Source organism: Galeopterus variegatus, unplaced genomic scaffold (genome assembly GCF_000696425.1).
Source record: "Galeopterus variegatus unplaced genomic scaffold, G_variegatus-3.0.2 Scaffold695, whole genome shotgun sequence".
Taxonomy (NCBI): Eukaryota; Metazoa; Chordata; class Mammalia; order Dermoptera; family Cynocephalidae; genus Galeopterus; species Galeopterus variegatus.
The window spans coordinates 182,313-205,695 of record NW_007726806.1 but is presented as its reverse complement, the minus strand read 5'-3'; the positions used below and the strand labels follow the sequence as shown (position 1 = coordinate 205,695).

General features: G+C 54.7%; 1 protein-coding gene across 1 annotated transcript in view; it reads left to right on the top strand.

Moving 5' to 3' along the window:
• KDM4B (lysine (K)-specific demethylase 4B) overlaps positions 1 to 23,383 on the top strand; it is a 129,850-nt gene that overhangs the window by 81,258 nt on the left and 25,209 nt on the right. The window contains exons 9-11 of the mRNA XM_008571520.1: positions 10,399 to 10,595; positions 18,406 to 18,507; positions 18,883 to 19,082. Coding sequence (XP_008569742.1) covers positions 10,399 to 10,595; positions 18,406 to 18,507; positions 18,883 to 19,082 — 499 coding nt within the window. The remainder of the gene's footprint in view (positions 1 to 10,398; positions 10,596 to 18,405; positions 18,508 to 18,882; positions 19,083 to 23,383) is intronic.

Genomic DNA, 23,383 nt, shown 5'->3' with positions numbered 1-23,383 from the left:
TCCGAACCCATGGCCTTGGTGTTATCAGCACCACACTCTCCTGAGTGAGCCACAGGCCAGCCCCTCTGCAACAGGATTCTCAAGGAAGGTCTGGCACTCAGTGTGTTTTTTTATTTTATTTGTTATTGCACTGTACCAGAGCATACCACATTCATATGATTTCACTCATTTCACATGGGATTATTATGGCTCATAAAGGATAATTCTTCAGACACTGGGAATAGTGCAACAGGCTTGGGAATGCAGAGCCAGATAAACAGTTGCACTGTCTTTTCCCTTCTAGATGGCTGGTGGGGGAGGGGCGGGGAAGGGGGAGGGAGGGTCTGGTTTTGTTTTGGGAAATGCTCCTGCCGACTCTGACTCTCCAGGCCTGGCTTTGCTTGCGTTATCTCATCTGAGAGGCCTGACAGCCTGAGGTGGGTCCCCTCTTTCCCTGGAAAGGTGCAATGTTATGGATGTTGTGTCCCCAAAATTCATGTGTTGAAATCCTCATGCCCAAGGCGATGGTATTAGGAGGTGGGACCTTTGGGAGGTGATGAGGTCAGGAGGGAGGCGCCCTCACGAATGGAATCAATGCCCTCATAAGAGAGAAAAGAGACCCAGAGCGCTTCCTTGACCTACCACCCCTGAGCACACTGTAAGAAGGTGCCGTCTGAGAGCCAGGAAGTGGGCCCTCGCCAGACACTGGATCTGCCTTGATCTTGGACTGCCACCTTCAGAACTGTGAGCAGTAAATATCTGTGGTTTATAAGCCACCAGGCTGTGGCGTTTTGTTCGAGCCACCCGAGCTGGCTGAGATGAAAGGTTTATCATGATCTCTTCCTCACATGCCACTGCTTCCCCATGTCTGCAGGCACGACCCGGATCAGTCCCCAAGGACCATGAGGGTGGATTCTGAGCCTCTGGGTTGATGCTTTCTTCACACTTGGCAAAAATACTTGCTGGGGAGATCCCGGACCCAGCAGGACATGCTGCAGAGTCATCAGCAGCTGGGCACATGGGAGCTGTGGCAAGTGGAGGAAGTCATGGGGGCACCTGCTGTGGGGACACACCCTCCAGGGGCTTCTGGAGAAAGGGGCATAGGCTGTAAAATGTTGAGACTTTTCACACCAGAAAACAAGGGCAAGAAAAGGGCAGAAATTAAAAAGGAAACCACAGACTCCACAGAAAGGTAGGACAGTGCAGCTGGGGAGCTCTCGCGCAAAAGCTGCTCTGCCTCCCGTGGTTGACAGTTTGGCTGCACGTGGGACTCTGCGTGGGAGCTCATCTTCCCTGGAACTGTGTTGCTGGCTGCAAGCCAGGTGCTCTTCGCAGTCCTTGTCCTTGGTGTGTGACCGTCCTTCTCCCTTCTGGAAGCTTATCAATTTGTTTTCGGGTCCTGATGTCCTGAGGTTTCCCGATCAGGTGCTTGGGGTGGGTCTGCTTTTAGCTACTTGCCGTTCCTTGGGCCCTTTTGATCGGCAGACTCGTGATTCTGGGGAACATTCCTGAATGGTTTCATTGGTTGCTTTCTCTTCCCTCTTTCTTCTCCCTGTTTCAGACTCTCGTTGCTCAGACGCTGGACTTAACAAATCTTTCTTTTCAAATAGTTTCTTTACCTCCCCTCCACCCCCCATTTTCCTCTCCTTTATCTTTTTCTGCCTGTTTTCTGGGAGAGTTCCTCAACTTCATCCCTCAGCCTTTCTGTTGATGTGTTTTTTGTTGTTGTTTTAAATTTCCGCTCTTCTTTGTCCCCTGGATATTTCTTTGTTTATAAGATCTGTTCTTGTTTCATGGTGTAATATCTCTTTATTTCCGAGGATATCTATGATAGTTTTAAATCCTTTTTGGAAATGTCTTCTTGTCCAATTGTTTTTTTCCAATTGTTTTTATCTCTTGGGATCATGGTGGCCACTCATCTCTCTAAGGCTGGTGGTGACAGTTGGGTGTAATGATTACGAGTGGGGGACTGGAAGGCTGGTGGTAGCTCTGGATGCAGGGGTAGGGGGGCCCTTTTTCATGTGGAGCTTTGTCATGGGGTGATTTGGATGGGCTGTTATTGGGAGACCCCCAACATCAACGTCTTTAGCCTCTTGGGCCGGCCAGATCGTGCAGGGAAGAGTTCTCTGCCTCCTGCCTGGGGTTCTAAGGGCAGCACCCCCTCCCTGCACTGTGCCTGGTGTCCCCAGCCCACACTCCCCACTTTGGTTGGCCTCACCAGAAAATGAGCCTGGAGACTTCATCAAAGTGGGATAAACAGCCACCAGGGTGAGGTGGGGAAGGGATTAGGGGTCTCCGATGGCCCTCAGCACAGACCTCCATAGTTAGCCCCTCCCCCCATTTCCTAAGGAACCTGGGGCTGCTGAGGCTTCGGGGTATGCACGACTGCCATCTTGTGCTTCTCCGCTGGGACTCGGCTTCCCCGGTGGCCTGAGGCCCTGCCCACTCATCTGCCAGATGTCCATTTCCAACCTCGCTGCTGTTTCTCATCTCCTTTCCTGTCTTCCTGTCAGATCCTTTCCTGTGGTTGCAGGAGAGAAATCGGAAGCGGGTGCTCAGCCCACACCTTAAGCAGTGGGTGTACAGTCTCCTTTAGACCCAGAGCAGCTGCAAGCCTTTGTCCTGTGGCATTGCCCTCTGGCCAGCGGCAAGGGCTGTGGTGTTACTTGAGGATGGGGGCAGAGGCCAGCGGGGCCTTTGCAGACCCCCTGGAAGGTTCAGCAAGTGGGGGTGGAAGTCACAGAGGATGGAGGCCAGAATGAGGGGGAGGATAGAGCTGGGCATTGGTGGGTGAGGAGGATGGGAAGGAACAGGGCCTCTTGCAGCATGTGGGAACAGGCGGTGTGGTGTCATCACAGCAAGGAGGCTGCCCATGGGATAGTAAGGCCTCTGGTACCCCTTCAGTTCCCCATGGGCTCTGTAGCTGGGGCACAGGGCTGTCCTGCAGAGCAGCAGGTGCAGTGTCCGACTCCTGTCAGGTGGAGAGTTCTTGGTCCCACATCACCTGGGCCTGCTGATTCCAGCATCAGTCCCTTCCCTCTTTCCTTCCCTCCTCCCCAGACTTTGGTGGGTAGCAACAGAGCGCTCTGCAAATCTGGTGCTAAGGAAATGCTAAGCAATACAATCCTCCAAGTTTTATTGGGCATTAATATTTATTCCTATGAAAAGGTTAAATTTATTTCACTTTAAAGCCCTGGGGAGTGTGAGATGGAGCTGAAGCAGCATCTCCTGGAAACAGCCTTGCCTGTTCTCCCAACACCCACCCCTCACACGCTAGGCGGTCCCTGGGGATCGTCCTGCATTTTACTCCCAGGGGTCCCTGATGGGGAGGTAGGACGTGTGTGAGGCAGCTGGTGGCTGCCCCTTCTGAAAGGTGCCCTGCTGTGGGGTCTGGAGCATGTGGAGCCTTCTTGGGTGTCCTGAGGGGTTCCAGGCAGGCCTCAGAGTTGTACAGCTCTCTGAGCCCATCCTCCTGTGTGGATCCTCTCTGATGCATCCTGTCTGTGGCAGGGACACCTCCAACCAGCTGCTGCTGCCACAACACTATAAAGCAGGCCCTGGACCTGCAGGTTGCCAGCTCTGAGCCCGTTGACATTCAGATTCTACCTCTTTCTTGCCTTAGAAAGAAGAAATCTGTTTGACTCTGCACTGGGCCCCTGTTCCGTGTAACCAGAGGCAGACCACCAGCCCTCCATTTTCTCATTTTCCTCAGAACTTAACAGAGGGTCCTGGGAGACCCATGTAATGAATACTGGGCTGTTGCATGTGTCAGCCTTCCGAGGCGGGGGACGGGCATGCCGCTGCAGCTTTTTGGCTTGGCGTGCAGGCTCTGGGTGACAGGCGAGCGGGAAGCAGAGGTGCTTAGATTAGGTCCAGGCCCCTTCACTCTATGGTCGTAAATCTCCTGCTTGTCATTTGCAAGTAACAGCTGCATCTGGCTGAGCCTCTGGCCTGGTGATCTCTTCACCCCAGGCCTTTGTTAAGGGTCTGTCATGGGATCCATCCACTGGGGACTCACATACACCAGTGTCAGGAAGCTCTGTGTGGGGGGACCCTGAATAGCCTGAGTGAGGACAAAGGAAATGGCCCAGAGCCCGGGTGGCCGGGGTTCTGCCCCGAGAAGCTCAGGCCACACCCTGTCCCCTCCTTGCCCTGGTCCTGAAGGAGGTGATGTAGGGCTGTGTTGGGGTATGGCCACCTTCTGCAGAACCTGGCGCAGGCTAACCATGTGCATACTGGGTTCAGTCACCTGAGGATCACAGGGGAGGGTGAGGAGGAAGGAGAAAGGACCCTCCCCCCAGCCCTCTGTGACCTGGCCCTCCCCCAAGGCACTTATCTGGGCAAAAAGCATCCCGTAACTGCTGAATGGGTGGCATGGAGGCCGGCCAGACCCTTGGTTACCTGATCCCACCAGCCTGGCCCAGAAAGAGAGGAGCCCGTCTGGCTAGGGCAAGGCCGGGCAGAGCCTGGCGCCAGGAGAGCAGGAGGAGGAGCACACGCAGTAGGTGGTGCCAGCGACGTGCTGCTCCTGCGCCATCACCGAGTGGAGGCAGCCCTCTCTGCTCCCGGGTTCCTCTGCTTTCCATGTGTGTTTATTTTGTCTCCCCAATTACACTGTAAGCTGCTTCAGGGCAGAGGCCCGGTGTTACATGGTGAAACCGCATTAATTCAGACTTATTAATTCAGAGCATATAATAGTTCAGAGGCCCTCTCTGCTCCCGGGTTCCTCTGCTTTCCATGTGTGTTTATTTTGTCTCCCCAATTACACTGTAAGCTGCTTCAGGGCAGAGGCCCAGTGTTACATGGTGAAACCGCATTAATTCAGACTTATTAATTCAGAGCATATAATAGTTCAGACACGGGAGACGTGACTCTTTTTGAACTAAAAGTTTGAAAACATTTTGCTCCAGGTTTTTATGGCCACAGTCACAGAATCTAATCTAAGAGGGGTACCTTTTTTTCAGCATCCAAAACCTTGGGAAATTAAAGGCCCTTAAAATGTGCTTTCACCTCTGGGTCAGACAGTTCTGCAGCCTGCAAGGAATTTGTACCCCAGTGCTCTGTGTGGAAGGGAAGAATCTGTTGGGAAACCTTACTTCTGGAGTTTGGATCTCATCTTTTCTGTGTTCCCTAGCTGCTTGCAAAATATTGCTGCTTTTAGGTGAAGCTTATTGGAACTGAATTCACTAAGAAACTGGACACCCCATACCCACCCCCAAAATAAAAAGAGAAACCCCCAGGCTGCTGATGTTCCTCTGCCACTGCAGGCCCTGGCCGAGGTCTTCTCAGTAAACTCCGGTGAGCTGGGGCTTGAATCCTGGATTCTGTACGGTGTCATTTCAGGGACATCCATTGCTGTGTTCTTCTGTTTTTAGTGTCTAGGTTCATTAAAACAGAAAAACAGGACAAACTGGGGCAGTCCCAGCCAGCATTTGTGAAATCCGTGGGCTGGGAGCTGGGGTCTGGCTCCCCTCTGCTGGGCAGGGAGACTTGCATCCCCTGGGCAGCATGGGGTGTGTCCCATCAAGGCCCCAGCCAGAGGGGTTCGAGCCCAGGCTCTCTGAGCCTCTCTTGGGTCTTGGGGGTGGCATTACCCCCTGTGAGTGGCCAGTTCAGGCTGACCATGCAGAGGGCAGGTGACCTGGAGGAGGTAGAGCACAAGGCCAGACCTAGGCTGCTTCCCAGCAGGAGGTGTCAGAGTGACAACCAGGACTGCTGTTAGTTCCCACACGGACACATCTGTCATTGCTCCACAGTGCACTGACATCGGTATGTGAGACCACCAAGGTCCTTAGACTTCAAGTTACACTATAAAAGTTATTTTATAACTTAAATCAGGGCTCAGCTAATTCTGTGTGAAGGACCCGATGGTGAATACTTTTGCCTTTGCGGGCCGTTCAGTCTCCGTTGTGGCGGCTCAGCCCAGCCTGTGTAGCATAAACACAGCTGAGGGTGAATGGGCGAGCCTATGCGCCAGTAAAACTTTATTCACAAAAACAGTCGGCGCCGTGGATCGGGCCCGCAGGCCTGACCTAAGAGAGATACCTGCTCAGTCGAGGCTTAGAAAAATAAGTAGCACAAAAATTGTTTAATCCCACCACTGAAAGAACCACAGTTGGTGTTTTGACAAATTTCCTTGTCTTTTTTTAAAGCTTTCTGCTCATCATTGGGACCTTACTGTGTTCATGACTGCATTGTGTATTTCTTCAGGTAACAGATACATTGGGAGAGTGTTTCTGTCACTGAAGCGGTCCTGTCGACCAAGCCCTGCCAGCAGCACACTGGGCCATCGTGTGTGTCTATCATTTAGTCTGCCCACGGTGGTTGAACAGTGTGGTTAGAGCTTTCTTGGCATATGTGTGTGCGTGCGTGCATGCTTTTCTTGGTAACAAAGCAGAGGAGGTCTTTGTCTGAATTTCTACCTTTGTTCAGCTTGAAGGGGGAGGCCAGGGACATGCTTGCCTGACTAGTGCGAGGACCCGTGTCATCAGAACTGCAGGCTTGTCTGCAGCATCCTTCCATGGCTGGCAGCTGGGTTTGCTCCTTCCAGAAATCTTGACCTTGCTGGGGGCCCCGTGGGGGTGGTGATGGCCTAGCCCCAGTCCTCCTCTCCTGGGGGAGTTGCGGGGGTCGGGGTTGCTGCTCCTCTGTGCAGAGACTTTAGACAATGCGTGTTCTCTCTGAGTTTGGGAAGCGCCATCAGGCACTTCCCACTGGTTAATTAAATTGGCTCTGGCAGCTCTGGTGAGGGGCACTGTTAAGGCCCTTGGACGTACGCTGTGCAGGGCTGTTAGGCCTTCTGGATGTGAAGCGCTGTCAGAGAGCCCAGTCCTGCTCAGTGCCGGGGTACCGTGGGGGGTGCCCACCAGCCCCAGCCATGTCAGGGCTCTGGGCTCTGCTCGATTGCAGGATGACATCGCCCTGGAATGGGAAAGAGACTACCGGGGCCGGGCCAAGCTCAGAGCAGTGAGACGGGAATCATGGGGCAGGGGTGAGCAGGTGGGGGGCCGAGAGCCCGAGGTGGACGGGAGGCCAGCCCCAAGGCAGGGCAGGCCTAGGGGCAGGACCCACAGAAAATGTAGTTTGTTGTGGAACAAATGTCCTTGGTAGAGGCTGGTGGCGGGACACAGGCCATGTGTTCTGAGCCCCCAGCCCGAGTTCCTTCCTCTCGTCTTTGCTCCATCTGTCCCCAGAGGGCCACCTGCCTTGGCTGGATTGCAGCAGGCCTGGCTGGCTGTCCTCAGGCAGCCCCACCCTACGCGGTTCTGGGGGTTGAGTGCTCTGCAATGGTACACAGGGCCCTGGGGCATACTCAGCCTGCAGGGGGCCGCTCAGACCTTCTTTCTCCATTTGTGCCTGATTTCTCCATCAGAAACTAACGACACGGCCAAACTCCCCCATGAGAGTGCACTCCATCTCTGTCGCAAGTACTGACGGGGGACCGCTAAGTTGGGAGCAGGAATTGAGAGCAGGCAGAAACTGTCAACTTCAGTAACTCCAGCAGATCCTTAGGAAAACACAGGTCCCAGAAGGGCTGGGAGTGACAGGGCTGGCAGCAGAAGACATGTCCAGGGCCACAGGTCATTAATGAAAACAAATAGCGAGATCTGCTCGCTGGCCTGGGTTCCATCCCCAAGCGCTGGGCTCTGAGGCCACCTGAGAATTCTGTGATGAGGCTCTGGCCTCCCCGCTCTGAGCCCCTACCCAGGCTGGCCCTGCAGCGAGGGGTAGCCCCAGGCCTGCTTGTGACCCACAAGAGAAGTCACATGTGAGGTTCCATGTGCCTCGCGGGCCTGGGTGTCGTGTGCACCTGGCACCTGCAGGTGCGGCTCCCACCGCACCAGGCGCATCAGAAGAGGCAGTGGTAGCTGTTAGTGGTGGGTCTGGCACGTTCAGCCCCAGGAGGTTGCTTTTAAGGAGAAGCTGGATCTTTTCTCTGGCCTCAGCAACTTCCTCTCCCAAGTGTTGGGCTGAAGCAAGATGATGGGTCTGTGGTGCCTGCACCCTCAGCTCAGCTCTTGGAAGTGACAGTCCTGTGTCCTAAACCTACGAGGCTGTTTCTCCTCTCCCTGCAACCCACCAAGGCCTTGCGTCCTTCCCACTGGTTCCTTCTCAGGTTCCCATGCTCCCCAGGTCGCTGCAGAACGCGTGTGGATACTTGTGTGTGAAAGGTCCTGGCTGCCATCATCCCGGCAGGGCGACCCCGGGTCCTGCCGTGCGGATGGGCTTGTCCCAGCAGCCTCTTCCTGGCCGGTGACATCAGCCTCTGGGGCAGAGGCTGTGCCAGCGGTTGGGCCAGCCTTGGCCGGGCTCAGGCCAGGCTCCAAGCCGGGTGATGTGCTCCATGGAGCGTGTCTGCGTGCCCCCTCCACGGGCATGCACAGGTGCTTTTTTTAATTACTGAAGGAAAAGTGATTGCAGAGTCGTTCAATACAAATCCCTTAAGCCGCTGTTGATGGTGACGCTGGGGAGGCCGGGCCCAGCCAGGAATCTGAAACACGGGCACCATCTGTGCTCCCACCGCTCCTCGGCCAAATGACACCGCCAGCCTTTCTCTCCTGCACAATTTTTCATTAAATGAATTGAGTTTGCTGGGAATTGCTTGGCCATAAATATTCCGTCCCGCTCATCATGGCGGGTTATTACTGTTCCCAAGTCTCTGCTCCTGGTCCTGCAGAAGGTGCCTCGTCTGCCCTGGGGAAGGGGTGGGTGGCAGGAAATTCCATGAGATAGTTTCCACTGCCCGCCCACCACCCGCAGCACCAAATTTGTGGTCATAAATACTGCAATGTTTCTAGAGTAAATCGAGGGATATTTGGAAGGGCTCATCAGGGCAGGGGAATGTGGCTCCCGAAGTCATTTAAGTCTCCCTCATTTCCATTGAGAAGGTGGTTACTTAAAACAGAAGAGCATTTTAGGCTATGCTTTTGAAAACAGGCTTTTTCTGAGCCTGTTTATTTGACAAAGTTCTGAGTGAGCTTCTGAGAGCTAGGGTTGATGGGAGGTCTGGGCCGCCCTTGTGTCCAGCCCGCATGACCCTGGACACGTGTCTCCCCAAGAGCAGACAGGACTGTGCCCTCTTCAGAGGGAGGGTTGTGGGGCTACCCAGGGTCGTGGCCACCCTGAGGCCCCCTCTGTCCTCTGCGCCCTCCCTCAACCCCTGAGCTTTCAGCTATCCATGGGGAGATTTCTAGGCTCTGCTTTATTCTCTAGAGCCTAGACCAGGAGTCTGCAAACTATGGCATGAGGGCCAAGTCCAGCCTTGCTTGTTTTTATTAGTGCGCAGCCTCGCCCATTTGTTTGCACATTGTCTGTGAGGCTTTTGAGCTACAAGGGCAGAATTGAGAGGCTGTGACAGAGACTGTGTGGCCCACACGCTGAAGACATTCACTGTGGGGCCCTTTATGGACACTGTTTGCCAGCCCTGCCCCAGGCCAGCTTTCCCCTCCTTTTTCCCTCCTTCTTGCGGTAGAATGTTTTCTCAGCCACTCTCAGCCTCATGCCAGTAGGGACAGAACAAGTGTTCTGGGGGAGGGTTTGGGGCTCAAGAGGGGCAGGTCTATACAGCAAAGGTGGAGGGTTTCATTCGTCCTCGTTGCGCATGTTTGCTGTGTGCCCAGAGCTCCTGCACACAAGGGGCCACCCTGTCCCAGGAGGCATTTGCTCGTGTTAAGTAAGGGCCCAGCTGTGCCCATCCCAGCCTTTGGCATTTCAGTGCTCGCTCTTAGCAGGCAACTTTCAGTCCCGAGTGCTGGGCCTCCAGAGCCCTGAGCTTTCTCTTCGGTAGCATTGATCTCCCTCAAGCCCTGCGAGGTAGACACTGTCAGGTGAGGCACGCAGGGCCCTCTGGCCAGCATCGCCCTTAGCGAGGCCACACGAGGAGAGTGGCCCATCACCGTCTCAATCATGCTTGCGCGTTTGCTTGTTTCTGCTCTTGGCTCTTGGGGACCGCCAACTTTTTTCCTCTTCTTGACCCTCTTGGCTTGATTGCTGTCACAAAATATTTTGAGTTCATTTGTATCTGCTTGGGGGCGTGTGTGTCTGATGGGAGGGGGTGCCCGCTGGCCTCTGGCTTCTGAGGACGGGGCGGTACACAGTTCTGGAGCCTCCTCGTGTAGAAAGGTCCGTATTCTTGTTTTCCTCGAGTTTTGCTAAGTGGTGGTTGTAACTGCTTTGCGACAGACCAGAGATTCACAGCCGGGGGGTGGGGGATGCCCAGCCTGAGAAAGGATATTCCGCAGCCTCACCTTTTACCCGGGGAAAAGAAGGTGCCGCTTCCTGTCTCTCGATGGAAGTTCTGGAGGAGGAAAGCTCAGCTAGGATGGGGTGTGGGAGGCCCGGGACCTGCTTTGGGTGGGCTCTGTCAAGCTGGCCGTCCTTGCCACGAGGTGGCTCAGGACGTCTGTCTCCCGCCCTCAGTGCACGTGCCGCAAGGACATGGTGAAGATCTCCATGGATGTGTTCGTGCGCATCCTGCAGCCCGAGCGCTACGAGCTATGGAAGCAGGGCAAGGACCTCACCGTGCTCGACCACACGCGGCCCACGGCCCTCAGCAGCCCCGAGCTGAGCTCCTGGAGCGCCTCCCGCACCTCGCTGAAGGCCAAGCTCCTCCGCAGGTGAGTCCCGCCCACAGGGGCTGCAGTTGGGACTGGCAGCTCCAGCGTCCCTCCCTCCCTGTCCCCATCTCGCCGCTTCTGTTTCTCCTTGCTTCTGAGTTAAAGTGTGTTTCTGAGGCCTCGACTTTCTCTAAGTCAGTGGGTGCCACTCGAGGCAGGAGGTGTCTGTGTTGCCCAGAGACGTGCTCCTTCACCCTGCCCGTCGCCCCACCTTCCCTGAGGCTGACCCTTGGGCTACCAGGGGCCATTTGCCCAGAGCTTCCCAGGCTGGCAGGAGCAGCCCTCTGGCCACTCAGTTTCTTCTCTGGGGACAACTGTGGTATCCCTCTTGTTTCTACCCCAGCCTCTGGGTGTGAGAGCCCCGTCTGCTGTCAGGGCTGCTCAGGACCCTCATGGCTCTGAGAGATGGCAGGTCCACTGTGAGGACTCAGGACACCAGGTGGGCCATGGAGGCCCTTTCCTATTGCATCTGCAGTTGCTGATTTTTGTAAATATGCAACTTTTTGGAATTCAAGATTGGGAGGAGATCGCTGAGACCCCATCCCCAAGAAGTGTCCCCATTCCATCCCAGAATCCCTCACCACAAATCCGAGGGCCCCTCCACTGTGCAGACCCCCAGCCCCCACCCACCACGACAGTGTGGTCTCTCCCAGCTGTGCGTCTGGTGTCCAGCAGGGGCATAGCAGTGGCACCCTCTCAGCTTGTGGCCATGGGAACATGGGTGGCAGGTCTCAGCCAAGAAGGAAGTGAACTCCATACCCAGAGCCAGAAAGTATCACGCAGGCAACACCAGCACCTACAGCCTCACAAGCTCATTCTCTGGGAAGTGCCCACACTTCCATGCGGCTCATGGATGCATCTATCAACAGAGTTCATCACTTCCTGGTGCCCACGGAGCATTCAGCAGCCTGGAGTGTGAGCTGGAGCAGCTGGGACAGTAAAGTCAGGCCTGGCCAGCTTTTTCCATAAAGGGCCAGAGAGTATAAACATTTCAGACTTTGCCACATTGCGGGCCAGACTCAGGCTGCTGTAGACAGTAGACATTTAGTGAACATCGCACGTGGCTGTGTCCCAGTAGCACTTTGTTCACGGACACTGAAATTTGGATCACATATAATTTTCATATGCCACAAAATATGATTCTTTTTCTGTTTGGAGCCATTTAAAAATGTGAACACTGTTGTTATGTAGACAGTAGACATTTAGTGAACATCGCACGTGGCTGTGTCCCAGTAGCACTTTGTTCACGGACACTGAAATTTGGATCACATATAATTTTCACATGCCACAAAATATGATTCTTTTTCTGTTTGGAGCCATTTAAAAATGTGAACACTGTTGTTAGCCTGTGGGCGGTAGCAAAGCAGACAGCAGATGGGTCTGGTCTTTGGGGGTGGCCCTGGTGTGGAGGGCAGCCTCCCCTTTGAAGAGTGGCTTCTCCACCTGCAGCCACTCAGTCACTTCTGGCTCCATCTCATCCCAGCTGGCGATGGACAGTACCCACCCAGGGCCGGGCCACTGAGCAGCAAGGTGGGGGTGGCTTGGCCAGTTCATTTTCATAGTGCTGCCCGATCGGGTGGCACCTCCTGTGCTCTGCAGAAATAGGCCTTGGCCTTGTGCAAAGTCACACCTGGTCCGGAACCTTCTCCCCTGGCTGTGTTACCCTCGGCTTCATCACGTCCATGTGTCTGTAAGTCTGTGAATCCTGGATGGTCTCAAACTTGTCCACGTCTGCTTTCCCCACCCCCAGTCCCCTCTCTTGGAGAATGCCCCCCAGCTCCGGAATGTTTCCACAGCTCTTCCTGACAGCCGCACGAAGGTGAGGCTCTCTTTTCTGGTTCCTTTTGTTGTCTGCCCTTTGATTTCCTGCTCTCCTGCGTGTTCCACATGAAAAGTGACTTCATGGCGAGGCTGCTTTGCTCCCAAGCTCAGAGCCAGTGCAAACGCTCCAGGCCTAGACATGCTATTTGCATAATGGTTAATTGATTGTGGCTCAGGCTAATTGGTCAACAGAGTGGATTGCCAATAAACAGGCACCACATTCCAGGATGGAGGGATTAGAGGCTGTCCAAAGAGCCTGCCAAGAGGAGAAGCAGACCTGGCCGCTGCGTGCACCTCTGCACAGAGCCACCTTTGCAAAGAAGTGGATTCCAGCACTAAAGCCCTGTGGGCCTGGCCTCCCTGCCCGGCAGCCCCAGCACACCACAAGCCCCCAGTCATGAACTGTTCCTTTCTGGAGCATTCCTTCCTCCCCCTCTCTCGCTGCCATCCTGGGGATCTGCAATGGTACTGAATAACAAATTATGTAGTGTTCCCAAGGATATAATTTTCTTTAAGGCCGTTAGGATGTAAAACAAGCTGATTCTTTTTTTTTTTTTTTTTTGATCATGGGGGTGCTTTCCTCTGATAAGTCTGATTGGTGACTCATGTTTAAAAGCCTGATGCCCCCTCCCTCTGCCCCACAGGCTGGGGTGGAGGCAGCTGAATCTCAGAGGTGCTTTGTACTGATCTGTGGCCTGGCCTGGCAACCTCTCCAAGAGGGGGGGGTCCTGTCCTCCCTCCCAGCTGTTCCCTATTTTCATAGTTGGGCTCCTCTGAGCTTCAGAGGGCTTATTTTGGGGTTGGAGGTAGCATAGTCTGACCATCCTTGGCTCAGGTTGGATTTGGGGGGAACTCTGTGAATCTGGCTCTGTCCACCTCAACCAGAGACCTGTGGACATGTGGGGCCAGGTCACTCTCTGTGGTGGGGCTGTCCTGGGCAGTCTAGGGTGTTGAGCAGCATCCCTGGCAGTGAATTGACCCCCGGCCCCTTTAGGGGCTCTTAGTATTTTTCTCCATGATAAGTAGGACACATGAAACCACACCTTGGCTCCTGGTGAGGCCCCGCCCTGACCCTTGCCACCCCGGGCAGACACCATGCATCTGGAGCTCTGCCCGGGATGGTGCCTTCGCCATGCTCCTCCTGAAGCAGACTTTCCATCTCATCTCCTGGTTACTTCCAATGAGAGCTTCGAGAAACTCCGTCTGCCACATGCTCCAGCAGGTGCGCGCCCTGCTGGCCTCGCACGCACCCTGCAGAGCATCTGTGCTCCCTGTCTTAGCTGCCTGGCACAGTAGGTGCAGGGAGGGAGACGGGGACACGCATCCTGCCCCAGCCTCTGCAGGGGGAGGCTGCTCTCCTGCCATCAGCCAGGCCTGGCATGGTCCCCACCCTGCAGCTCCCATGTGGCACCCCAGCCACCCTCGGACACCCAGGCTGAAAGATGAGGTGCAGCCTATTCTACCTGCTGCTGCGCAAGGCCTGGAGGCAAGCAGCCTCCTGAACCTGCAGCCAGGGCTCTGCCTGCCAGCTGGCAGCTATAACAGCCCCAAGCTCTCTGCATAGTGAGAAACCTGACAGAACCAGGGGGCCGTCCACACCTCCTCCTGCCATCTGAGGTCCAAGGGATACCTGCTTCCATCTTGAAAATATTTGTGTAGTTTTTTGGACCAAGTCTCAACATTTGGTTTGTATAAATTAACCAAGTGGCATTCAGTTGAGCCTGGCAGACAAAGTGCATGGTTAACTCTGCTCTCTCCTGAAACACCACTGAACGTAAGGAGGGACAGAGAGTGGCAGAGAGGATGGCAGCTGCTGAGCAGTCAACAGACTGGAGTGGAGGAGAGGATGACAAGTGCTGCCTGACTGTGCAGCACAGAGACACCCCGGGTCCCGGGCCTGCAGATGGGGGGAAAGCTGGGAGGGGTGGGCTGGGGCATGCCGCAGGGCTCCAGAAAGGTCTGAGGTTCAAGACACAGGCACCTCCTGGGAAAGGGGCCACCACAGGCTGGAAGGAGGAGGAATCCTGGACAGGCGTGTGAGGAACTGCTGGGCCCAGGTGCCTGCCCTAGCACTCCCTGTAGCTAGGGGCTGTCCCCCACACCACCCCATCTCCCAGCAGAAGATGATGGCAGCTCTGTGCCTGGTGAGGTCAAGCTTGGGCGGTCCTGGGCATGCCCTGACCATGGAAGCATAGCTGCCAGCCCAACTCCCCCTACCCCCAAGGCCTAAAAGGAAAATTGGAGGGGAGAGGGTCTCCTGGGTAACAGAGTGGCTACAGATCCTGACCTCAGGCATCCTTGTAGAGTGGCAGGGCTCCCTCCCACAAGGCCTGCTCGCACACACAGCGACCAAGTGTCTCAGTGCTTCACACAAGGGGATAAACAGCCAGGGGTCCCAAAACAGCCGAGGAAACTCTGATGGGAATCACAGGGTCTAGGACAGAACTCCGAAGAAAGAGAAAACTCAGTGAGCACAGCAAAGCAGAAAGTTGTCCTCGGAACAGGGGTCTGACTTTGTGCTTAGGAAGGAAGAGCCTGTTGCAGTAAAAGAAGAAACATGGAGGGAAGAGATGGCTCTTGCACGTTGAAGATGACAGCAAAGAGAACATAAGAGATGGGTGGGAGACAGCTCGAGGAAGTCCCTCCTACAGTATGGAACAGAAGGACCAAACTGGAAAATAGCAAAGGTGGGAAAGTTGGAGATTCAGTCCAAGAAAGCCAACCTCTAATAGGAACTTCAAAGAAGGAGAAAAGAACGGCCGGCCCATGGCTCACTTGGGAGAGCGTGGTGCTGACAACACCAACTCAAGGGTTAAGATCCCCTTACCGGTCATCTTTAAAAAAAAAAAAAGAAAAAAAGGGGGAAAAAAAAAGGAGAAAAGAAAAACTTTCTAGGACCCAGAGACTTTGCACTTCCAGGTTAAAAGAAAAGAAGGGGAAAAAAAAAAAGGAGAAAAGAAAAACTTTCTAGGACCCAGAGACTTTGCACTTCCAGGTTAAAAAGTCTGGCACTGAGGGTGGAAATTATCCACACCAAGGCACATCACTGTGAAGTTTCACAACTCTTGGGTTAAACTGAAGATCTCAAAGCTTCCAGAGTGAATGAATAATTCAATATAAAGAACAAGGGACCCTGCTGGCATCAAACTTATGACCAGAATGCTGTAAGCTAATAGACAAGGAGTAAGACCTTCAAAAGTCAGAAGAGGAATCATTCTCCTCCTGGAAACATGTACCTAGCCAAACTACCAATTAAATGTAGGAGGGGAATAAAGAGCTGAGATATGCAAAGTTTCAGATTTCACCTTCTTTCTAGGAAGCTACTGAAGAATGTGCTCCAGCTAAACAAGGGTGTAAACCAAGAAAACCTTGGATGCAGACAACTGATCTAACCCAGGAGGGTCAAAGGGGGAATTTAGGAGAATGGGAGCATCCTATGCTGCATGACCTAGAGTTGAAACAGAGGTCCTCAGGGCTGTCACTGAGCAATAGGTGACACCCTGCATAGGAGACCACAGCAGGTTTCAGAGCCAAGTCACAGAGCTCAGAGATACCAAGAAAACTAAGCATCCAAAAAAAGGGGAGCCAGTTACCCCAGGAAGAGTGAGCAGAGATAGCAACCCCAGTCGCTCCATTACTCGTGGACAAGCCATATTTATAGTCATAAAAATGGAAATATGGCACATCACCACAACTGAAGGTGGTGGATGCGGGGAGCAGAGCAGCGGGCATGGAGGTGGGTGAGTGCAGCCACACCCTCTGCGTCGTGGAAGAAGCCGGGACCCAACAGTGAAACAGCAGATTGGGGAGACACATGGAGCCAAATGGAGACCTCAAGTCAGGGAGGGCCTGGAGAGCAGGAGGGGACACTGTTAGGATCCCATGACAACTAGGATGCCCCTCCCACCCATTTTGTGGACTCATTGGCACAAACTCCCCAGCATCGCCTTCCCAGCTTATGTTTTCTCCAGATGTGTTTTCCTTCACAAGCTTGGTGCAGCCTGCTCGCCCTGCTGTGCCGTGGCGTGGTCATCTCAGCATGTCTGCCTGTGCCCCTGGTTCCACCCAGTTCTCTGTGGCACAGGCATCACACAGGGCGAGGCCCCCAGAGCCCCGAGCCCAGCGTTTGGGGCAGGGGCTGGGCTCTCGGGAGCAGATGGTGTGGCTTGAGGGCCACCCTTGGGGAGGCCCTGGGCAGCTGTGGGAGGGGCGGGCAGGGTCAGAATGGCCTCTAGGGCTGGTTCCAGGGTGAGGGCATGGGGTTGGGGGGTGTGGACCACGACTGGGTAAGAGGAGGGGCTGAGAAGCTCCTGTTGGAAACTGAGGCCAGGTAGGTTGGCAGGAGGAGGCCACCCTTCCATGGGTGCTGCCTGGGGCCAGGGTTGGGGGTTACGGTGGGATCCCAGCCCTGCAGCCCCAAGGCATTCCCAGACCTGGACAGAATCCCCCCTCTGGGTGACAGTTGGTGACAAAAGCCAGCTGCACTCCAGTGCTGGTCCCAGAGCTTTCCACACCTGGGCCCAATGTCTCCAAGTAGGGGAGGACACCCTCAGCACCCAAGCAGAGCCCAAGACTGCCTGACGGGTACAGAATGTTCCCCAGGGAGGTGGGGGCTGGCTTTGTGTGCCCCTCCCCCTCCTTGCACTACCCCTGCCCGCCCAGCCCCCGCGTGCCATGCCGTGTGTGATGCCATGCCTGCCTCGCCATGCTGTCCTCGCCTGGTGCCCCTGCTTCTGCCCTGGTCATCTCGTGGTACTTCATGCTGTAGACATTGAGCGGGGCTTGTCATATGCGGGCAGCAGCAGTGAGCTTGGGCCCCTTGCAGGAGCACTGAGGTCCATTTCTAGCCAGTTAGGCAGCCAAGGGACAAGGAGGCCTAGCTGTGATCAGGGTTCTGGGGACGGGATGATAAAGGAGGTGTGGTCTGGTGAGGCCTCAGAGGAGGTATAGCGGATGGGCTGGGGTGGGGAAGTGGTCAGGTCCCCATGTCCCGGGGGCAGCCTGGGCTGCTCAGGTGGGAGACAGGGGCTCCTGGTGTCAGAGGCCCTTTAGGGCCCCTACCCCACCCCACCCTCTGTCAGTGCCCCTGCCCTGCCTTGGCAAGTGCTTGGTCCTTGGAGGTACAGCTGCCACAGGGACCTCCCCTAGGGTTGAGGTGTCTGATTCTGACCCCGCAGGGCAGGGGACATGGGAGGCAGATGGGAAGACACAGCCAGTGCCCGTTTCTTCAACACTGGTGCTCCCAGCTCTTTTGGCTGCTGAGGGGTTTTACATAGTTGAATCATAACTAGGGAGGGTAGGAAAGGCCAGTGGGGAGCTGGGTCACGGGCCCTGGAGCTCGTGACCACATAGGGAGGCATGGGGACAGCCATGGGGGCACACAGGGCATTGCCCCCACCCGCTTCTGCCTGAGCCCCTGGGGAAAGCAACATGCCCTTGTCAACCTAAAAGCAGCTTTTGCTCCCAACTTGGAAGAGCCCAAGAGGTCCCCAGGGGCCGGGTGGGGAGGCCTGGCTGCTAGCCTGCAGGCTCACTGGCTTTCTCACCGTTGCTTTCTTCCTTTTTACCCGCTCTCTGGCTCATTTTTGCTAATAAGTCTTAGCTCAGTCAAGCTGCAGGCCTCGGGCTGAATCACTTGCTTGGGACCAGCCTACAGGGAAATGGGAGCCTTCTCTGCTGTCCCCGGGATGATGGCACGTCCCTGTGCCTAGGCTGGGTGTGAGGATGTTCCTGCCTTCTGGCCCAGGCTTTCCCTGCAGCAGATGTTGGGCAGGGGGCATGGAGAGGGCCCAGGCAGACTTCAGGGTGTCAGCACAAGTTAGAGAAGCCATGCCTGAGCCTGGAGCTCCTGTGTGTGTCTTGGGGCTGTAGACAGAGAATCCAGGGAGCCGGGGACGGAGCCAGGTGCCCAAGATGAGGCCCTGAGATGACACATCCTGGGGATTGAACAGACGTCCTAGAGAAAAACTCCCTGAAATTTACATTCTAGACAAATTAGTCTGAAAGAAAACAGACACTGGAAAAAGACTGAGGAGGAGAGAAAACCAAATCTAGAAAGGAAGAAAGAGCAGACCAAAAAGCCGGGGCTGTCGTAAGTTCATTTCTGTTCGTTCGTTGTCCAGGCGTTGTACGTCAGCTGCTGTTTCCATCGGAGCTACGCTCCATGTGTCTCCCGCCCCCTCCTGGAGCCCGGGGTCCCTGTCCCACCATCCATCGGTGTCAGTCGGCTTCCCATCTCCAGCTGTCATCAGCAACCGCCCTCCCGTTGCCCCTTAGGTCTCTCCTCCTTCCGCAGCCCAACCCCACTAGGGCCCCCTTGCCCCTGCGTCTGGAGCCAGCGTGGCTGCCAGCCTGAGGGACACTCGTTTGGGGTAGGGTGGGGACTCTGTTGTGCCCAACAGAGTGCACAGTTGGGGTCCCCTTCCTCTGCTGTCTCCCCTCCTGCCTGACAAATCTCCCTCTCCAGGTCTCACCGGAAACGGAGCCAGCCCAAGAAGCCCAAGCCCGAAGACCTCAAGTCACCAGGGGAGGGGGCGGCTGGGATGGCCCTCCTGGAAGAGGCTGGGGGCAGTGTGAAGGAGGAGGCCGGGCAGGAGGCGGACCCCGAGGAGGAGGAGGAGGAGCCGCAGCCGCTGCTGCAGGGCCGGGAGGCTGAGGGCACAGAAGGTCAGTTCCGGCCCCATTCAATGTCTCCTGGAAAGAGCCAGCACTTGCTGCACCAGAGTCCCTGCTTTTTAAGATTTGATTTAATTGCTTTCTCGCCAGGATGGGGCATTTTGTAAAAATAGACATTCTGGGGTGAATGCCCAAAAAGTGCCTCTTCCCCCAGCAACAGGAAGAGAGGTTCTGTGAGGCACAGCCTGCTGCTCATGGCCCAGACACTGGCCATGCCTGCCATGGGGATGGCCCACTCAAACAGGGCACCTGTCCTGGCCTGGTCGGGTGCTGGCCTGTGCGCAGGTCTCTCTCCTGGCCTCCCCCTCTCCGGGCCATACGTATTTCCAGGGCCAGCAAGGCAGGGTGTGGTGTTCGTCAGGGTAAACCTGGGGAGGGGGGCTCAGAGACATCTCCTCTATGCCATGGGGGATCCTTTTAGTTGCGAAAGAGTAATAGTACGTATTTCCAGGGCCAGCAAGGCAGGGTGTGGTGTTCGTCAGGGTGAACCTGGGGTGGGGGGCTCAGAGACATCTCCTCTATGCCATGGGGGATCCTTTTAGTTGCGAAAGAGTAATAGTCTGTTTTTCATCACTCATAACAATACCTGAAACTGGATAATTTATAAAGAATTGGCTGGGAAGTGCAAGGTCAAGGTGCGCATCTGGTGAGGGCCTTCCTCCTGGTGGGGAGTCTCTGCAGAGTCCTGAGGCGACCTAGCATGTCACATGGTGAGGACGGGGAAGAGCGCTTTCGTGTCTTCTCCTTATAAAGCCACCAGTCCTCACCTGTGATAACCCACTAATCCACTACCTATTAATGGATTAACCCATTCATGAGTGCAGGGCCTTCACGATCCAGTCATCTCCCAGAGGCCCCACCTTTCAACACTGCTATACTGGGGATCAGCCTCCCACAGGAGCTTTGGAGGGGACAGACATTCAGCCTATGTCAGGAATAATCAATCCGTGAGTGGTTTAAGTGCCCTCAGTGTTGTGAGGGATCCTTTTTCTTTTCTGTGACTGGGTTTCATTTTCCTCATTTACAGCTTCAGCTTCTCATGCATTTGCACATGGTGGCTGCTCCCTAGGTAGAAAGGATGGGGGTACCTATCCCTCCCTGGCCCTTTCCAGGTGTGGGACAGCGGGTAGGGGGTGGGGGATGTGGGTCACGTTGACAGCCCATCTCTCAGCCATGGGCTGCCCCTGGCCATGGTGCCATATTTACCCAGAGGGTCCTGCTTGGGTCCTCAGTCTCTCTCTTTATAAGCCCAACACAACCCTGTCTGGCTCAGAGTTGTTGCCTCATCGGGGTGTCCTGGTGTCAGATGATGTGTCATTCAAGTGACTGTCCGTGGGATAGGCAGAGACACGGCTGTGGTGTTGCTCAGCAGAGGTGCAGGCTCTGCCCACTCACGTGCCCTGGGGCTGGTGCCAAGGGTCACAGGTAGGGAGCAACTGTCACCCTCAGGCAGGAAGTGCAAGAGTTCCTGAGGAACAGTCACAGGTACTCACAAGGCAGAGAGCAGAAGCCACCTGTGAACTTGCCACTGGGATGCAGGTGGGGCATCAGGCCCTGTGTCTGTTCAGCAAGACAAAGAAAAGGCAGCACAGCTAGAAAGTAAAACAGTCGTAATGGCATTCTTTGCATGTGGACACGATTATCCATGTAAGAGAAGCTGATGATCTGTGGACAGAGCCATGGGAGTGATTCAGGGATAGAGCAGAGGTGCCGGAGACAAGCTCGTGAGGCAGGAGCCACAGCATGTTTCTCATGCACGAGCCTGTCACAGTGGAATTTTCAAAATGATACCATCAACAGTGAGAGCAACCAGAAAAGAAAGTACCTTGGAATACGTCTAACACAAAAATAAAATATTTTTATGGGGAAAATTAGAGACTTTTTTGAAAGACAAAGAATTGCTAAATAAATAGAGCATTGTACCAGGTGTTAGGAGAACTGCCTAATGAACAGATGCAGTTTCCTCCCAAATTGTCTGCAGCTGCAGCACAGCTCCACTCAGGATCCCAGCGTGGCAGCGGGCAGCAGTGATGTCAACAGTGTGCAGGGCCTGAGCAAGGGTCCAGGAACAGGCCCTGGAGCAGCGGACAATTGACATGTCCTACTGTCCGTCACGACCACAACCGTGGTGGGTTAAAATGGCACAGGTTTACTTTGTTACCATTCTGGAGGTCAGAAGTCTGAAATTAGTCTTACAGGGCTGAATCAAGGTGTGTGCAGGACTGGTTCCTCTGGAGGCTACAGGGGAGGACCCATGTCCTCCTTCCCAGCTTCCAGAGGCTCCTGCAGCCCTCGGCACGTGGCCCCTTCCTCCATCTGCAAAGCCAGCAGTGCGGCGTCTTCCAGTCTCTCTGCCTCTGACTCTCCTGCCTCCCCCGTGATGACACTGACCCCCCAGATAACCCTGGATGATTTCCCATCTCAAGGTCCTCAGCTTCATCCCATCTGCAGAGTCTCTTCTGCCATATGAGGCGACATATCCATAGGTCCTAGGGATGAGGACAGGGACATCTTTGGAGGGTCTGTTACTCTGCCTCCTTAAGAATTTGCTTTCAAAGACAGAACTAAAAATTTTTAAGCACAAAGTAGGAAAATATCTTTATAACCTTAGGCAAGAGTAATTTTTCATTAAAAAGCGCAAACTAGAAAGATAAAGATTGACAGACATGATTACTCTGAGGAACTGCTGTTTATCAGAAGATGAAACTTTAAGAAAGCAGAACAACAGGCTGACAAATGAGAACGATCTTTGTAGCCCCTGTAAGTCACCAAGAACAGATAAAGAGCTCCGAACCAATGAGGAGCTCAGCCAAGTGAGAAACGGGCCACAGAGAAGGAGACAGCATGGGCAGTAAACCCGGCAGCACTCGGCGTGAGAAGCTCAGTGCGATGGAGGAGTGTGGCCCGCCGAGCGCTGGTGGCCGCGCACCACGGCCGGCCCTACTCCCAGCTGCCTGGACAGGAATCTGTGTGGCTTCTCTGGAGACCGACTTGGCCTCATCCTGCAAAGTTGGATGTTCAAAAACTTCACACATGCCCTGGAGAGACTCTTGCTCAGGATGGTCAAGAGCAGGAATGGTGACAAGCAAACAAACAAATGTCCACTGACGGGAAAGGGACAAGAGAGTAGCGCCACTGACACCCTCCTCACTGTGGGGGAGTGAGCAATGAAGACACCGCTCTGCACCCCAGGGGACTCTCCCCCGTAACCTTGCATGTCACCGGAGCATTCCGACCACGTCATATTTATTTAAAGTTAGNAAAAACTTCACACATGCCCTGGAGAGACTCTTGCTCAGGATGGTCAAGAGCAGGAATGGTGACAAGCAAACAAACAAATGTCCACTGACGGGAAAGGGACAAGAGAGTAGCGCCACTGACACCCTCCTCACTGTGGGGGAGTGAGCAATGAAGACACCGCTCTGCACCCCAGGGGACTCTCCCCCGTAACCTTGCATGTCACCGGAGCATTCCGACCACGTCATATTTATTTAAAGTTAGGAAAACAGGACCAACTGGATATGGGATTATTCAGGGAGTGTGTGAGTCTCCTAGGACTTCTGTAACGAGGGTGGCTTAAATGACAGAATGTATACTCTCGCACTCTGGAGGCTGGAAGTTTAAGCTGAGCTGTCTGCAGGGCTGCAGGGGAATCCGTTTCAGGCCTCTCCCCGGTGTCTCCATGCAGATAGATGCGACACTCTCCCTGTGTGTCTGCCCCCACCCCAATTTCCCTCATTTGGATCAGGGCCCACGCTAATGACCTCACCTTAACTAATTACATCTGCAGTGACCCTATTTCCAGAAAAGGTCAACTTCTGAGTCCTGGGGTTTAGGATTTCAATGTATGAATTGGGGGGAGGGCCATGGTTCAACCACAGCAGGCACAGAACATGCTGAAGCAGAGTGAGGGGCTTCTGAACACTGGGCTGCCTGCGGGGTGGGGAGGGCACGTGAGTGCTCCTTCCACTGTGATCCTTTAGGCCCTATGTCTACACTGCACGTACCTGGGCCGTGCGATACACTCAAGGGCAAATGCATGCCCCATCCTCAGGTGGTCTGAGCTTGGGGTGCACTGGGTAAATTATGCATTCTTATAGGTGGGCTCCAGTAATGAGGAAGCATTTGATTTTGGTTCTGAAGGACATGGGACCCCAGGAGACCTGAGTAGCAGAGAGTGGCATGGACAGTTGGGGTTCTGGCCTGAGGAATTGGGGGACTTAGTGGGGTGTCCCTGGAGGGACCGACAAGGGGCAAGCAGAGATGGCCGGAGCAGTGACCATTGCCCCCAG